General features: G+C 44.7%; 1 protein-coding gene across 1 annotated transcript in view; it reads right to left on the reverse strand.

Annotated features, from left to right (window-relative positions):
• Positions 1–18,403, reverse strand: part of DNAH10 (dynein axonemal heavy chain 10) — a 148,161-nt gene that overhangs the window by 44,133 nt on the left and 85,625 nt on the right. The window contains exons 39-51 of the mRNA XM_063085892.1: positions 18,064–18,222; positions 16,462–16,597; positions 15,126–15,248; positions 13,728–13,862; positions 13,201–13,417; positions 9,356–9,475; positions 8,167–8,312; positions 5,674–5,826; positions 4,049–4,309; positions 2,558–2,730; positions 1,455–1,548; positions 982–1,149; positions 99–287 (exon numbers count right to left, since the gene is read on the reverse strand). Of these exons, the coding sequence (XP_062941962.1) occupies positions 99–287; positions 982–1,149; positions 1,455–1,548; positions 2,558–2,730; positions 4,049–4,309; positions 5,674–5,826; positions 8,167–8,312; positions 9,356–9,475; positions 13,201–13,417; positions 13,728–13,862; positions 15,126–15,248; positions 16,462–16,597; positions 18,064–18,222 (2,074 nt within the window). The remainder of the gene's footprint in view (positions 1–98; positions 288–981; positions 1,150–1,454; positions 1,549–2,557; positions 2,731–4,048; positions 4,310–5,673; positions 5,827–8,166; positions 8,313–9,355; positions 9,476–13,200; positions 13,418–13,727; positions 13,863–15,125; positions 15,249–16,461; positions 16,598–18,063; positions 18,223–18,403) is intronic.

The following is an 18,403-nucleotide window of genomic DNA, read 5'->3' on the forward strand; positions in this document are numbered from 1 at the left end:
TGTTATGATCTGCTATAGATCGGCCCAATATTTGCATGAACTACCAGCTACAGGAACTGACATAAAAAACCTATTTCTGGGAAGGAAAGCGGACTCACCTCATAGCCAGCTGTGAAGGCAGCCAGCCTTGAAAGAGACTGCTTCCCTGAGCCCCCGACCCCAACCAGCAGGGCGTGGCCGCGGTCCATTCGAATGATGCGGTGCACACGGGTCAGGTGCTCCAGAGCATCATCAAAGAGAACCAAGTTCATTTTGGTGTTGCTTTCACTATACTCTTCAAGAATTTCCTGAATTACAAAAAAGATTTTTTAAAGAATCACTGGATTTTAAGAGGCAGACTCTCTCCTTTTGTCCAGGAGAGATTAAGAAAGGAGGAGAGATTTTTCTGAACACCTATAGTAGTTGAAATAGTTAAAATAATTCGGGTTTACTGAACTAATCTAGCTTTCGCAATCAAGATTTTGATATGCTGGTTTTTTTTTTTTTTTTTTTTTTTTTTTTTTTTTTGTCGTTTTTTCGTGACCGGCACTCAGCCAGTGAGTGCACCGGTCAGTCCTATATAGGATCCGAACCCGTGGCGGGAGCGTCGCCGCGCTCCCAGCGCAGCACTCTACCAAGTGCGCCACGGGCTCGGCCCTGATATGCTGGTTTTTGATTGGCCACCAGAGAGCCAAAGCAGATGAAAGGCTCAGCTCATGAACTAAGAGACAAGGAGTATTAGGGAGTCAGATGAGTGGCTCTTAAACCTGGCTGTGCATCACGATCTTGGACCCTCCATGGGCTTGATGAAGCAAATCTCAGGGGGGTGGGCCCCAAGAATTTGCATTCAACAAATTCCTAATGGCATTCCCATGCACCACTGGATGTGGGAACCTCTGGATCAGACACAGCCCTGGCTATTATCCTTCTAGGCACCCATGCAATGCTTGGCTCCCCAATTTGGCCCATGGCCCTGAGAGGAAGTGCGAGTCCCGTCCACACCTGGAACAGGGCCTTGGCTGCTTCGTAGTCCTGGATGTCTTCATAAACACGTGTTCCCTCTTCATGCAGAGCCATCCGGAAGTCTCCAAACAGTATGGGATCCCTCATTACCACCTTCAAGTCATCATTAAAATGTTCCATGACCAAGCGTCCTATGTGGTCTTGTACCTTAAAATATGAGACCACTTAAGGACCCAAACTCAACTCTACAGGTGCTAAAACTTATCAGGAAAAGAGCACACACTATTATTATCGGAAGTAATTCACATTCGATTTTTTTCCCAATTGCTACAAGGTAGCTAATAACCCCCTCCTTTTCCTGTTGACTTATATTCTTAGCGTCTATTTTTTTGCAGTTAGTGTCATACATACAAAATACATTGGGATTTTTTTTTTTACACTTGCTTGTTGTACCCAGAGAAGAATTTTGTGGTTAGATTTCTGGATTTGCTGGGACACTTGCATGTACTGACCAGCTGCTTGTCTGTTTCATTGATCAGTCGGTCATGGAAGACCCTCAGACACTCATTCCTCCAGACTCTCACCATTTGTGTCACTGTCTGGAACCTACATAATGGAAGGAGCAAAATGAGCCATGAGTCGTGTAGAGAAGATCAGAGCTAAATGCTACTATTTTCAGATGGACACACGGAGTGCAGTAAAGGACTGACATTTCTACGGTCCTTTTTCCCCTAGCCTCACATTCATGACATCTAACCAGAGAGCTCTACAGAAGCTCACAAATTAAATGAAAAGACCATGATGTCATCATTCACAACTTACCTTATTGTAAGGAAGAAAAAAAAGCATTATCTGTAAATGGCATAATTGACACCTAGCACCACCCTTACTTTCTGGAACACACAAATTTAAAATCAGCATCAGGGCCGCTTGCAGCTCCTCTCTCTAAGAGCCAACTCCATCTGGCCTCAGTTCTGGAACTTTCCCTGGTTTCTGTCAAAGAGCCATCACTCCACCCAAAACACCTGGAGCAGCCTGCCGTTCAAAGCCTTTCAAGGGCAACAAGAGCAAGTCTGAGTACATGGAAGGTCCTTAATTCATTTTTCAATATTTTGTTGATCCATAATATGAATCCACATAATTGGACCATGCTTGCAAATCCACAAAAAATATACATTCATGTAAAGACATAAGTCTAGTTTTAATGAGAAAATTTCTATACCCAGACTTAAATCCTTTCTGTCTTCTGTGCTTAATGATCCTAAAGACACACATCATATAACCAACTGGCAACTCAGTTGCTTGAGCAAGAGGCTCCACACAGGCAAATTCCAACTTCAGACCTGAGAACAAGAGGTCAGCGAAGGGGTCCCACCCGAGGGGTCTGATACAACTGTCCACAGGCAACAATTCTGCTCTCTTGATCCCACCTGGCTTATAGAGCTTCAGGCCTTAAGCCAAGCATTTACGGCTTTTCTTCATTTAACAAGAGCAAAGACATTGGGTAATTAATTGAGACACTGATTCATTGAATTCATTGATAAGTCCCCTGTCTAAAAGAATAAAAGAAACCATCATAGCTATGGGGCATATTTTAGTAAGACAACAGACTCACCGCTCTGGGTTAGTGAGGACAAGACCACTAAAAACCCGCGAGAGATCTCGAAGGTTAAAGATGTAATGGAACTTTGAAGGGGTAGGCGGTAGATCCTGAACAATATTTTTGTAAAGTGCTAATGTGCAGAATGTCAACTTGTCACTCACAGCCATGATGCTCTCATGAAACATCTAAAACATAAAAAGACCCCCCAAAAAATGTCCATCAATGAATGAGTAGATAAACAAAATGTGGCATATTCATACAACAGAATATTATTTGACCATAAAAAGGAATGCAGTACTGACACATGCTACAACATGGATGAACCTTGAAAACATGATGCTAAGAGCAAGAAGCCAGACAATAAAGGCTACATATTGCATGATTACATTTATATAAAATACCTAGAATAGGAAAATTCATAGAGACAGAAGGTAGATTAATGGTTGCCAGGGGATGGGGAGGGATGGAGAAACTGCTAATAGGTATGGGTTTCCTTTTGGGATGATGAAAATGTTCTGGAATTATAGTGGTGATGGTTGCACAACTCTGTGAACGTACTAAATGCCACTGAATTGTATACTTTAAAGTGGTTAAAATAACAAATTTAATGTTATGTGAATTTTACCACAATCTTTTTAAAAGGAGATAAGAAAAATTAAAAGACCAGAGAAGCTCATCATCTGATCTGCTTTTATTGTCCTAGATTCTCACATTAACTGACAAGTTGACATGATGTGAAACAAAAGCCCCAAACGAGCCCTGAGTCTGGCTTTTATTAGATTGGTGCTGACCTCACAGTTTTGAGAGCGAATACCTTCAGGTAGGGAATGAACACACCGAGTGCTCACGGTTCCTACTGATCATGCCTGGCCACTCCATACTTGAACCTTATCCACTCAGCCCCTGAAGCGTTTGAGTGTGCAGACCCCAATTTGGTAGGGAAATGCCAAGATCAGAAGGTCATTGTTTAAATGAATGGGTTCCATTTGAGGGAGTGGCAAATAAGTCATAATAATAACCTCAATACCTAGTATCTAATGAGCGTCTGCTGTGTGCTAGGCAGTGTGCCACATGCTTTACATGCATTTTTCTCCTTTCATTCTCCCCAAACCCAGTGAGGTGTGAACTATCATTATCTCCCTGTTCCAGATGAGAATGGGGGCCAGGAGAGTTCAGGGGGCTTCCTTAAAGAGCAGAGTGGGGACTGACTCCCCTAGTTGGTTCACTGCTGTAACTCAATGTGGCCTAGGTGACTCAGAGCCCCATTGTGACTTCCATGGACTGAGGCACTTTCACTTTTGTGGACCCCTTGCTCCATAAAAAATATTAAAATTATATTTTATGACTGCATTGGTATAAAGATGAATTTTTTCTTCTGATTTTGAAAGAAATGAAAACATTTTCATGGGCCCCTACAAGTTTCGCAGGCTCTAGGCACTGCGCCTGCTGCTTTTACCCAACACAAGGTCTTCCAGTTTAGAGTTCTAATTAAAACCAAGTTACCGAGGTATGGCCTTTCAGGATGGAGGAATAAATTAAATGCAAAGACTCCTCTGAAGGAAATGGTACATTGAAGACACTGAATAGTGATATAAATCTTGGGTCAACTTCATTACGGCCTCCTCCAGCTTTTCCCATTGCGGCGATAAAGCCAAGGTCTCGAATGCTTTTACAGTTCAGCTCCTTGCCCCGGTCATATAAGTAGCCTTTTTCCAACAACAGCTTCAGCAAGGCAATGGGCTGCTGTGTGCCATATTCATCCACCTGGATTTTTTTTTTTTAAAGAAAAGAGAGAATACCATCATAAAGCAGAACTCAGAGGGGCCTTCACCAACCGTCTAAACTAAAGCTCGTCTCTCCTGTTGTCCTCTCAGAGAACCCTTGTTTCAGTTTCATGGGGCTTCTCAAAGTTCACAATTACACACTCATTTGTGATTTTTTTTTTTTTTGTCTTTTTTGTGACCGGTAAGGGGATCGTAACCCTTGGCTTGGTGTCGCCCTCACCGCACTCAGCCAGTGAGCGCACTGGCCATCCCTATATAGGATCCGAACCCGCAGCGGGAGCGCCGCTACGCTCCCAGCGCCGCACTCTCCCGAGTGAGCCACGGGGTCAGCCCATGTGATTATTTTTTTAAAGTCTGTCTCCCTCACTAGATTGTAAGCTTCATGGGGGCAGGGACTATGTATGTAGGTCTTACACACTGCACAGCACTAGTCCCATAAGAGGTGCTCAATAAATATGTTAATTGGATGGATGGATAGATGGATGGACAATGAGTGGAGGGATGAATGAACAGACGGATGGACATATGGACAATGGATGGATGGATAGAAACACGGATGGAAGGATGGATGGAGGGACAGATGGACGTGGATGGATGGGTGAATGGATGGGCGGATGGATGAACAGATGGACGGATAAATGGACAGGTGGATAGATGGATGGATGAATAAATGGATGGGTGGATGAATAGATGGATAAACAGATGGATAGGTGGATGGATAAACAGAAGAATAGATGAGTAAGATTAATAAATATATGTATATATGTATGTATAGATGAATCCTGGCTTTACACACAGTCCTTCTGAAAGATAAACATTCAGAAAAAAAATGGTTCTGCGAAATGATATAAAGTTAAATTCCAATATGCTAAGAAAACTTTGCACTCCTCAGACTCTGGCCCAGAAACACACTCATCATGCAGCTAAAGTCCCGCTTCCTTGGCAAATCCTGAGGAATTCTTGGGAAGCATCTGCCCTTACACTTCTCTTGTATATGGGGCAGAGAACAGTTTTATTATCTAAAGCAGAGCTCATCTGGAAACAACTTATTCAAATACGTACTGAACATACTTCAAAGGCTGCCTGCTACCTGCTCTCCTCCTTTGAGAAACTAAGGAACACAATCAGTAAAGGAAAAGTCCCTCCATCTGAGAAGAGGTCCCTGGGAACACTCTGCCCACGGCTGGCTCCCCACAGCCGGAGCCCTGCAAGCATTGTGCAGCGTCAAAGGCAGGTGTTGTCACACTCACTCACTTCCAACACACACACACACACACACACACAGACACACATACAGGCACACTGTCTTGTCCCCTCCCTCCCACCTCCATAGCCTCAAACCACCTTCGGCATATTCATGTCGTCCATGAACACCAGGAGGCGCTTTCCCATGGGTGGGCCGTAAGTGTCTTTGGTTCGCTTTTCCACACTTGCTTCTAAATTTCTTTGGATATCCATGGATGTGGTGCGGGAGGAGAAATTGACAACTAACACGATCTGAAACAGAAAGAGATGATTTGAAAAACTGGTCTTTTCTTCAAGGTCTCAGCAGTAAATGTTTGACCGTAAGCTACCATCTATTTTGCTGATTCATTGGTCTCTGAACTTTTTTATAACCCAATGTAAGTCCATGCTTCATTATTTTTTAAGCACTAAGGAAGAATGTCTCTCTGTTTGGCAGGTCATATGAGGCAATAATACAAGTTGTCACATGTGGACCTTGGGGACAATGTGACATAGCAGGAAGTGGACGAGGGGGGGTCTTGGCTCTGCACAGTTCTAGCTAGGTGACCTCCAAAAAGTCATTTAACCTTTCAGAGCTTCGTTTTTGCCACGTGTAAGAAGATTTTAATAACATCTACTTGGACTACCTCATAGAGTGATTGCATTACACAAGACACGAAGCACAAAAGCATTTTCAATACGACTATATCCAAACGTGAATTAGGATCATGCCAGCCTCACATTAATAAATACGTCAAAGAAAGCACGCACAGCCATTGGTCCTGTTTTTGGAACTAGTTGCTGGAGAGAAGGTGAGGGAAGCCCCAGATCCTCATGCACGGGCACTCAGGGCCTCACCTGGCTCTTAGAGGGGCTGGGAGAGCCCACTGATCAGCGGTTCTCACACTTAATTACACACCAGCTTCACCTGGAGGCTTGTGCCACACAGCTGCTGGGACCCCATCCCCAGAGTGTCCAATTCAGTAGGTCTGGGGTATTTTAAACAAATTTTCAGTGATGCCGAGGCTGCTGGTCGGAGGACCACACTTTGGGAACCACTGCCTTGGATGACACCCTCCAACTGGACTCATATGTCTGCGACCACTGGAACGTGCAAACTGAACGTGCTGAGGCTGATCGTGCGTCTTGTTAGAGCGGATGTGTTCAGATGCACCTTGCTGGGCCGAGGAGCACCAGCTGCAGGGTCCTAGTCCAGGGGGTTGCGAAGGAGATTTCTGAATGTGGCTTCCCTTTACCTGATTCCACAAACCTGTAGCTCCCTCTGGCTGCAGACATCCCTTCTGTGCTCTCCACACTGACTCCCTTAAAGCTAAATAAACTATGTTTGCATACACCAGTGCATGAGTGAGCTTGACCATGCACAGGCAGCCGGGCCTAGTCCTGCCCACGTCCCTCACAACGTCCAGGGCAAAACCCTGCTGAGCTCTGCCTGCCCTGCAGGGCCACATGGTTTCCTAGAGGCCCTTGGCCACCTGAGCCACTGGGAATAGAAGAGGCACGAACCTGAGCAAGAGAATCAGGGAAGAGAGTGGTGGGAAACTTTTCTCCCCTCTGGGGTTCCAGAAAGCCAAAATCAAGAACTGGAAACTTAAATGACCAACAAGCATTAACAAAAGTAGAGAACCTGGTCAGTGAGTGGGTCTGAGGGAAGTATGTACAGCTGGAGATCCCAAAAATCACTGGAAACTTCTTGGAGGAGGAGAACCTTTACTCAGTTATAAAACATAAGTGAAAATCATTGCAAGCCAGGAGAGTTGGAGTGGTCAGCAGGAGAAGCCCATGCAGGGTATAAGGAGCAGAACCAGCTCCTTCCTTCCCGCTGTACAACGGCACTGATGCGTTCCACATCTCCCTCCCCGTGCTGTCTCCCCCACTGACTGCACGTCCCTCAAGAGTAGCCCTGACAGCCTCGTTCACTATTGCTTGTCCTGGGAACCCCACCAGCTCAGTGCCTGGGGTATCTCAGACCCCCCCACACACACACACTGGACAAATGGCTGGAGGAAGGAAGGGAAAAACTTAAAAAGTTTTAGAAACCACAAAATGGTGACGACTCATGTGACAGCTAGCCTCCGAGGCAGTCCCTGATCATCCTCACCTCCAGGTCTTCACAGCCTAGTGCAGTCCCCTCCCACACTGTATTAGGATGGCTCAGGGTGGTTTCTGTCTGACTTATAGAACACAGCAGAAGTGATGTTATGTGACTTCCAAGGTTAGGTCCTAAAAGACACCATAGCATCTGCCTTGCTCTCTACCTTGGACATTCGTCTGGAGGAAGCCAGCTGCCATATCAGGAGCGCACTCAAGCAGCCACATACAGTGAGGAACTAAGACCTCCAGCCACCAGCCACATGAAATATCATCTCCAATGATGCCCTTCCAGCCCCAGTCCGGCCTTCAGATGACTGCAGCCCTGGCCAAGAGCTTGACCACAGTCTCACGACAGAGTCTGGGCTCTATCCACCCAGCTAAGCCACTCCAGGATTCTTGACCCACAGAAACAGTGAGATAAGAAGGGTTTGTTGTATTAAGCTGCTGTGTGCTGGCACAATTTGTTCTATGACAGTAGATAACAAATAATTAATGACTTACGTTAACCTCTTCATTAAGATTTTTGAGGAATTTCTGAGTAGTGGCTGTCTTAGAAGTGCCAGATTCGCCAACCAAAAGAATAGGTTGTTTAATTTTAACCATTTGTTCCAGCATCCAGGTCATGCGGGTTGTATCCACTGTATGAACTAAAAGATACATTAAGAATGGTAGCATCACAGGATCTCCAAATAGGAGGAGCAATTGGCTACTTGGAGTTGTCACAGAATCCTATAAATCCCATAAAAAACAACAGCAAAAGCCAAGACATGACCTCGAAAACATACATATGGGTAAAACCCTCTTCTTAGGAGAACCTCTCTATTCCAACCACTATCTGTCATATCTTTACTGAGGTATAAATTATGTATCATAAAATTCACCCATTTTAAGTGTTTGATTTGATGAGTTTGATACATTTCTATAGCTTTGTGATCATTGCCACAGTCCAGGTTTAGAACACCCAAACTGTTTTTAATATCCAATTCTGACATATACTCAGTATATTAAAACTCCACTTCCCTGTTGCTTCCATCACTCAGACACCAGCAGGATTTGGTTTCCTGACCCACAACTTCCTCTGAAGAGAGAATGTAACCACAGAGTCAGGTCTGGCTCCTCCTACCTTGGCAGTTTTTCATCCTGAGGTTTCTCTAGAAAACAGGTATGCCTCACTCTCTAAGCACACTGGACCAAACTCAGACACACGTTTTGTGAGATCATTCAGCCCATATTTTATCTGAATAGCCAGAGGAATGCATTTAAAACATGGGTCAATACATAAACACCCATGGTCCACAACTCCTCAAGGCAGACTTGTTTACAAAAAGCTGTCCTGTTCCTTCCTTCCTGTTTCGTTCCTTTCTTTGTTCCTTCCGTGCCCAGCCAGATCTGTGGGCTGAAAGGAGCCTATGGAGACATGAGGGAAAGAGAACCTCGCCCATTTGTGGGGACCGGCCTGCCAGGGAAAAGCTGAGAGTCACAGCCATTGAAGCGCCCAGAGCCAGCACAGACAGAAAGAATCAAAGATGCCATCCTCTCAGGAGTCCAGGCTCCCTCTACTCAGTTCCCCTCAACCACGCTCTGGGCAGGACCCAGATTCACCAGAGAGGCCGTGGGAGCGTTCTCACTTCTTCACAGAGCAGGGATCACACGCTCTTAATCCAAGAAACAGGCATTGGCTCTCACTTACCCAGGATGTCGATAAATTTCCTGCTATAGTCATGAATATACTCTGGAACTAATTTATTCCACGGGATCCATTGATTTCGTAGGGTATCAAAATGAAAGTCATATAAGATTGGAAGATGACCTGCAGCAAATAATGGTCTATTTCACTTTGATCATAGACATGCAAATTCAGAATCAGTTCCGGCTCATGCTTGAAATGAACTAAAGCTGCCTGTTCACTGGACAGAAACTACATTGAGTACTTTAGGGCTATTCTTTCACTGGACAGATACTATTGAGTATTTTGAACTAATATTACTCATTCACTGGTCAGATACTAAGTATTTTGAAGTACTGCTTCTTGTTCACTGGTCAAATGCTTTCTGAGTATTTTGAAGTAAGGCCACCTGTTCATTGGATAGATAGTTACTGAGTCCCTTCCCTGGGAACACAATGGTGAGGCAGGGAACTCTGGTCCCTACCCTTAGTTGTTGGTGGGTCAGGTGAGGGTAGACAGAGGCAAGTGAACAGGCAACTCAATGCAGCTGCTGAGTTCTGCGATGGGGAATTGCAGGTACAACAGGCATCTAACCAAGCTGGGACAGTGACGAGATCTGTGAGGCACCAGGTGCCACAGGTGGCTTGGGAGCCTCAGCCCTCTACATCATCACCATTGCCCTCCACCCACACCATTCTTTACCATGATTGACAACCACAGGGGTGCCATGCAAACCCACCTTTTAGAAAAGTCCCTTCACATTCTTCTTCCCCAAACAGACTGCCACCCATAGGCCCCGCCAATACAAAATTTTGGAGCCACAGCTGCGAGGAAGGCTTTCCAAAGAAAATGCCATCCAAACTGAGGCCTGCAGGATGGGTAACCCTGATCCAAGGGGGGCGAGCAGCTGGGAGACTGTGTCAGGGAAGGAGGGAGCCCCAGGGGAGGCCAGGGCACAGCGGGGTGCAGGGGCTGGAGCAGCTGAGAGTGGGCAGAGCCTAGCGTGGGCAGCAGGTGAGGGGGAGATGAGCTGGCCAGCCTGACAGGCTACAACCTGAAGAGCCTGGTAAGCCTTTTCAAGTGCTGGATCTCTACCCTGTAGGGACTGGGGAGTCATTGAAGTTAACCCTTCAATGGGAGACCTGATCAGATGTGCCTTTGTAAAAGATCAGAATGGCTGTGATAGGAGAACAGGCCTGAAGGAGGTAAGAGTGAAGACAGGGAGACCTGTCAGTGAGGCTCCTGCCTTGCCCGGGGTAGAGACGATAAGAGCCATGCAGATGGGGAGAAATGGGCACGTCGAGAGACGCTGAGGGGGCAGAGTGAATGGGACTGAAAGGATGGGTCAGGCGGGAAGACAATGTCAAGGTCACTAATGTGGCTGTGTGTATAGATAATAGAGAGATATACAGATAGATGATAGACTGATTGATGGATATACAGATGATAGAGATAGAGATAAATAGATGACATATAGAGACAGATGATCGACATAGAGATAGATGATAGAAAGATCTAGAGATAGGTAGATGATAGAGAAATAGAAAGAGAGAGATAGATACAGAGAGAGGGAGAGATGATAGGTAGAGATACAGATGAAGATAGACACAGAGATAGGTGATCAGTATAGAGACAGACAGACAGGCAGATATGGACATACATACTAGGGCACTTCAAAAAGTTCATGGAAATATTCATATTATCATTTAATTCTACTTTCCCATGAGTTCTTAAGATAACTGAACTAGGGAACTGCAGGAGAGGGCCCAGCAGGGAGAGAGCCTGGAAGCCAGAGCTGCGGGCGTGGCAAAGAGAGCTCGGTGAAGGGGCGAAGAAGGAAAAGATAGGACCAAATCCTGATTTAAGGGACAAGCCGCAGAATGACAAAGGAGGCTTTGGAGGAGCGGGAGCGGGGTGGTGGAGGATGTTTCAGGAAGGCAGGAAGTGGTCTGCTGTGCCCAAGGCTGGAAAGCAAAGACAGAAGGGCCCGTGAGGTCTGGCAAGGAGAAGGTGGCAGGTGTGCTGGCTGGAGTCCCTGGGAGTTGTGGGCAAAGGGTTAGGGATGGCAGTCGGTTGACACGTAGGAGGGGAGGTTTCAGGATGCTTGGCTTTAAAAGGCAAGAGGCAAAGAGACATCTCTAGAAGGGGATAGAACCAGGAAGGTTTTATTTGAGCATGTCTAAGAGCTGATGGGATGGAACTGGTAGAGAGGGATGGGCTGAAGACACAAGAGAGAGAGGAAAAGACCGATGGATCAAGGACCTGAGGAGGAGCGGGGACAGGCCTCCAAGCACAGGGCAGATGGGCCTTGGCCAGGAGAGGGTCTCTTCTCCCACCGTAAAAGGAGAGAGAGGAGATGGGATCTGTAGGCTTGAGAGCTGAAAGGAGAAATGCCTATCAGACGGCTTCTATGTTTCCTGCTGAAGCAAGAAGGATCATCTGCAGAGAGAGGGGAGGGAGCAGGGTGGAGATTTGGGGAGAAAGAATGTGAATTGCTCCTGTGGAGACAGGAGAAAGTTCTAACTGGAGACTGTGAATTGATGGAGGCACAGGTCTTCGTGGCCACGTGACATTCTCAGCATCTCTCAGCCCCTGGAGATGCAGAGGAGACAGACTTGGGGTTTTCTCGGAGATATGCAACAGCAGCAAAAGGGGTCAGGGGATACAGGCAAGAGTGGCTGGCAAGTGACTGGGCGACAGCAAAGAACAGAAGAGGCAAGGAGGAGCAGCATGGCTTGGAGTTCAACGCATTTTGGGGAACCTGGGTGACAGAGTGATGGTCCCCATGAGGTCAAAGGTAAGCATGGGAGGCAGGAGGCATAGTCAGACTGTAGGCAGAGGGTGGGGGCAGGAAGTCATGATGCAGAGACAGACAGTGTCAGGGCTGTCATAGCCGAGGATGTGGTCAAGGGACCAGCTGCTGAAGTTGCAGACAGAAAGCGTCTGGAACTGGCATGTCCCAGGATGAGGGCAAACTAGGGGTGCAAGACAAGCCCAGAGCCAGGGCCAACATTGTCTCTGAATGAGGGCTTGCAGATGGCGGCAACATGTAGCCAGCACCATGTGCATAGCTGGGCACCACCCCCCACCCCCAAGGAGACTTTAGGTTTTTCAAAAGTGCAATCAGACTGCCATCAAATAGAGCATGGACTTTTAAAACATCTTCCATTTGCTCAACAACTCCCCATCAGAAAGACCTGAGATCATCTTATTTACTTTAAAAAGAACATCCCCAGGACATGATTATAAAATACAACTTAGAAAGTCATCTACCTGCCAAGCCATATTCAAATATCAGTAAGAGATGAACAAAGAATGACCCTAGCATTATATATAGTCCTTGGAAGACACACATTTTGCATTGTATACTCATATAGTTCTTTGAGGATGCACATTTTTCATGCAAAAACTTAAAACCTAAATATGACGATTTCCCATGAGTGGTCTACAAGTGCATACTTGATGGTCTACTGTGCAAATACTCAGGAATATAGCAGATGAATTAAATTGTGGAACTCTAGACAGCTAGGGAAACTCTAAGGAGAAGAATCTCAAAGTCATGCAGAATATGAAAAGTTTAAAGAGCTTAAACAGAGCAAAGGAAGCAAGTACCTAAGCTCAGGTGAGAAGAAAGTTTAGATTCATCAGGAAAAGTCATCCAAAGGGCCTGGGCTTCTGCTATAACAGCTGATGCATTTGAACTTCTCCAAGGGGTACCACCAGGTACTCTGGCCCTGGCATGTTTCTCTACAGAAGCAAACAAACTTGAAAACCCATACAGGCAGAATATGGAAAAGCAAGTTCACTTCCTCTAAAAACCTAACCCAATGCACTCTGAGCAGGAAAACAGGATAACATTAAGTTCCTACCTGGCAATTCCCCGGGCCTGGCCCAAACACCTTCCATATCAGCAGTAGGCAAAGTAGCGATACGTTTGATACATTCATCAAATTTAACCCTTCCATCCTCAAGCAGAGAAGCACCCAGTGAGCAGTACAGAGCCTCTAGGAAGTAGCACTCCAGCAGGTCCGGGTCCTCTATCTCGCCTTCCAGTAATGCATCCAGCATCCTGGTTAACTGGGTGACCTGGTTCACAGGAAAACACCTGGTTCAGCCCAGCTATTCCACCCTCACAGTGGCCAGTTCCACTCGTAAGTCCTGGGATCCCAGGTCCCAGAGTAATGGGAGGATAGGACCCACCATATAGGTTCAGGCACATGAAGTCCAGTGTCTTGATTTGCACAGGGTCATAAAAGCAAGTGTCATGTCCTCTTCCACCACTAAGCTGAAATGTTACCATGCACCCATCTGGCACCTGTGCTCCCCTTAAAAGCCCACTATGGGTCTATCTTCAGGGAAGAATTTATTTTTGCTAACAGCAGTGACTGTTTCTTACCATATTTAGGTCTGTCTGAGAAACTATCGTCTTCAGCTTCTCTCCTTGTCTTCCATCCACTATCCCTTCCACTATCACACCCATGAGATAGGGCACATATTTCTCAAAGAGATGATCTAAATTGCATTGCTCCACCTATAAAAGAGCAGAATTCCAGAGCATTTTCAAGGGTTTGTTTGTTGAAATGGAAGTTCATGGAAAGCTTTTCTTGTCCAAAGAGGTGTTATAAAACATCTTCTGATGAATGATAAATTTGGCCAATGAGGAAACCCTGATAATAGTGCCTTACATTTGTAGAGAGATTTGTCCTCTACAATACTCTTTTATTTCATCATGAAGCATTTCATTTCACTGCCATAGGGTCTACCCACCCCAGGGAGGGAGAGAAGGAGGATAACAGGTCCCATTTGACAGAAAAGGGGCTAATGATCTTCGAGTTCAGGTGGCATGACCATGGTCATCAAGCAAAGATTGTAAAAGAGTAGAAGGCCTCTCTCCCTATCAAGGCATCAATGTCCACCAGGGATTGCATGGGTCCTTAGACAACTCTCTCTCCTAGATGGTCAAATGGTCCTGTCATGTTTCCCTTGGTCTTCTCTTCTCTAGGGTAATTATGTCCTGGTTTCCAAATCACCACCAGCCTAGTGGCCCTTCTAAAGATACACCCAGGCCACCTGCATCCCTTTGAGAATGCGATCATGGTGCCCTAGATGTGGTCAAGCCACAACCTGCACATGACTGTCATATCCCTCTCTGAATCTTTAAAAGAAGCCTCTTGTTAAAACAATACACACTTGTGAGTGGCCATGTGACACATCACATGGTTTGAGGTCAGCTGAAACCACTGGATCTCAATAACATGACAAACTGGGTCCTCCACACACTGCACTCATTCAACTGGGCAAAAGTGCAGGAGTTGGGCACCTCCTGGAGACACGTCTATCAACATCTGGGCTTATCTGGACCAAGGGTGGCAAACTACAACCCACAAGCCAAATCTGGCCTGCCACCTGTTTTTGTAAATAAAGTTTTATTCATACGCAGCTATGCTCATTTGTGTGCATATTGTCTGGCTGCTTCCATGTCACAACCATGGAGCTGAGTAGTTGCAAAAGAAAGCAGATATCCTGCAAAGCCGAAAATATTTACAATCTACCCCTTTACAGAAAAAGTTTGTCAAGCTCTGGTCTAAACCATCAAAATCACTACCTCACCCCCAAGCTATGAATTATGTGAAATCTACTGTGTGTGTGCCATGTTTTTATCTGATTCCTGCTCAAGGACATGGGAAGATCAAGAACAAGATCATGAATCCAACTACAAACATCCCTCTGGGCTATGTTATCCAACTAGCCACCAATATTAACAACTTAAGTTAATTTTAGAAACAATTTTTACCTTGTTTTGTATTTGATTAACCCATTTTTTCCAGTATGGTTGATATTTCAAGTTTTTAGGATCCACATAAACCATTCCACATCGAGACACAGTTGCAGGGGAGGCATACTGTAAATCTCCAACCTGGAAAAATAAGGAAAATCAATCATGTCTACAGCTATAAACAACTGGACTAGTTGTTAAAGACCTTTTTCTTGTGCAAAGTTTTTATAAATGCATAAAACTCAAGTCATACAAATTAACTCAGCCTAAATGAAGTTTCTAATTGCACACTTAGATTTATGATGGAAAGATTATACAAGTCTGACATAATATTTGTTTAAGTTTTCTCTTACTAAAAACTAATGTGAAAAATTAATATGCTATAGAATATCTGACAAAAATAGAAAAGTATAAAGAATAAAATAAATTATCCAAATCCCACCAACCAGAAACAAACATTGTTTTGGAATGTTTTCCTTTCAGTTTGGGGTTTTTTTTTTAAACAAAGTTAAGATTAGGTAGTATAAAATTTAATAAGTACACAGATAAACCAGTAATGTTAACAAACCATCTTTCTCCAGGAAAAAAGATGCAGTTCAGTCAGCAAATCAAATAATAATATGCACAAATACTCATGGACTGACAAATTTTGCAGGCCAGGCTAGGAAAGGCATTAATAGTAAGCTAGAATGAAAGTAAGTCTCAGGGCCACAGCTGTGAAACAAGCAGTCCATATTGAGATGGAGGGCTTGGAGAGTGGTCTCCAAAAAAAAAAGAAGACGCTCAACAGTATACTTGATATGATAGAAAGTTTGAAAAACCAAATAAGGATAAGATAAAGGCAAACAGTGTGAGAGAAAAAGAAAAGCAATTACAAATTCCAGACAAAACAAATGGCTCTAAATGAAAGCAAATGTAATCACAGTACACTAGTTGGCTCTGCAGTAAATATTTCCATATACATAATAACGTAAATACTGTTTACTGTTAATCAATTTAGCAACATACTATTCTGAGGAGGGGAGGTGGGCTAATGGTATGAGATGAATCCTCACTTTTGTAGCAGTCAGTCAATAAATAATGTGCAAACTTGATCAATGAAGAAGTTGCATGCTAAGCATGTTGCTTATAGATACTAGAGTAATCATCAGAAGAGACAACTCAAAAAAAGTAAAAGTAGTCACCTCTGGGATAGAGTAAAGAGGGGATGAAGGGAGTAGGTAAAGAACAAAGAGGTGCACTTATAAACTCTTCTGCATCTTTTATAATCATCTATATTATTATAACTTTACTAAACATTTGAATTTTAATTAAGAGAAACACATGTTCAGAATTATTTTTCATCACTACTTGCCTCAAAGAGCAGAGCACAGTGTGCTTGAAGCCGAATGCGTTCCCCATTGGCCAATGTCAGCAGCTTGTTGTCATCCATCACAGAATTCATGTTTTCTACCCACAGAGCGTCCACATCACCATCAAATAATATATACCTGCAGCAACCAAAAAGAGGTAAGTCATGTGCCCTAAGAGCCTCCTGTGAAGGAACTCAGTGTAACCTGCCCATTCGTGTCGAAAGTCTTTTCCCAGGGTTTTCTAGCCAGGACCTGAGACAGAGCATGCTACTCGGTCCAGAGGTTTGACCAACATGGCACATAAAAACTGTCTGAGTTAGTCACCAATATTTAAGAGTCAGGGAACTTCATACAAAAACCTGATTTCTTGCTGCTCAGGCAAACTGGAAGGTCTGACCACACAGACTGCATTCCTGCATGGAACAATCTGCTGATGCTGAGTACGAGCTTCCCATGAGACAGAAAGCGTCACAGGCCGCCCCCATGCCATTCTCTTCTTAAATCTGAGGCTGAGCATCAACTGCTATCTATCACTGGTTTGAACCCCCTAGTTCCCCTATGGTAGAGTTAAGAGAAAAGGGAGGTGTTTCGTATACCCATGTGTAGTGAGTTGAATGGTGCCCCCCACCCCAATATATGTCCACCCAGAAGCTGTGACTGTGACCTTATTTGAAAAAAAAGGTCTTTGGAGATGTAATTAACTTAAGGATCTCCATATGAGACCATCCTGGATTATCCAGGTGGACTCTAATCCAATGACAAGTGTCCTTATAAGAGAAAGGCAGAGGAGTACTTGAGACACACAGAGGAAACACCTGACCAACCCAAACTGAGACCATTCTGTAAAACTGCTGGCCAGAACATCAAGGTCATAGAAGATAAAGAAATACTGAGGAACTGCTCAAAATTAAAGGATGCCAGAGAGACGAGACAACTGGATTGATAACTTAAATAACTCTTGTTAGTTAAGGTTTTTTTCTTATTATTAGGGGAATTTGACTAGAACATAAAATCAGGACTGTTCCTTAGTTGACCAAGGAGTTATCATAGGAAGAACCAAAAGCTTTCTGTCTGATGTACTCACAGGGCACTTCCGCACGTGGCCTCACTTGACCCTCACCACAGCGTGTGGAGAGGTAGGCCATATCTACAGGTGGGAAAGATGCAGCTCGAAGGGTGTTCCAGCACTCTCCACAGCACTTTACTTGCCCTGTCTGGCCTTACTTTGCCTTACCTGGCAGTATGGCACAACGAACAGAGAGCCTGGCACAGTGGCTCTCTGAAGGCTCAGGGTTGCACGGCCCAGGTTCAAATCCTGGCCTTGGAGCAAATTTCTGACCTCATCTAGGCCACAATTTCCTCTGTGGCAAGCTGGGGACAATCCCAGTGCCTACCACGTCATATTCATGAGGAGAACTGACTGAGATCACACATAAAAAGCCCTAAGATGGTACCTGGCACTTTATAAGCAGAGCCTCCAGGATTTGACTAAATCTATGGAGGTCCAAGCAAAAAACTACAATATATACTTAGCCACCATTTTTAATGTTTAGTTAATTAGTATTAACTAACCCACACTCCTTCCTACTTATAAAGATACTCACTTTCTCTCCTTCTTATCTGTCGGCTTGTTGATTTCCCTGAAGATGTTTGACAACACCCCATCTGTCCAGTCTCGGGTGGTGGGGTCCAGGATGCCATAGAGTTCTATGACACTCATGGCTTTGGGGTTCAGGATGTACAACTTTGTCGTCAGCCCAAGCCTAAGCCAAAAGAGAATCTTCAGCCATGGTTCAGGCAAACCAAATGCATGAGGAAAACTATCTGGGTCGCCTATGTGAGGAATTAGATGTTTTGAATCCATTCCAAAATTTAAAACGCAATCCACACAAACTCTCCGCTTGGCTTCCCATTCACTAAACATAAAGTCACCACACTTCACCA

This window comes from Cynocephalus volans, chromosome 2 (genome assembly GCF_027409185.1).
Source record: "Cynocephalus volans isolate mCynVol1 chromosome 2, mCynVol1.pri, whole genome shotgun sequence".
Lineage (NCBI taxonomy): Eukaryota > Metazoa > Chordata > Mammalia > Dermoptera > Cynocephalidae > Cynocephalus > Cynocephalus volans.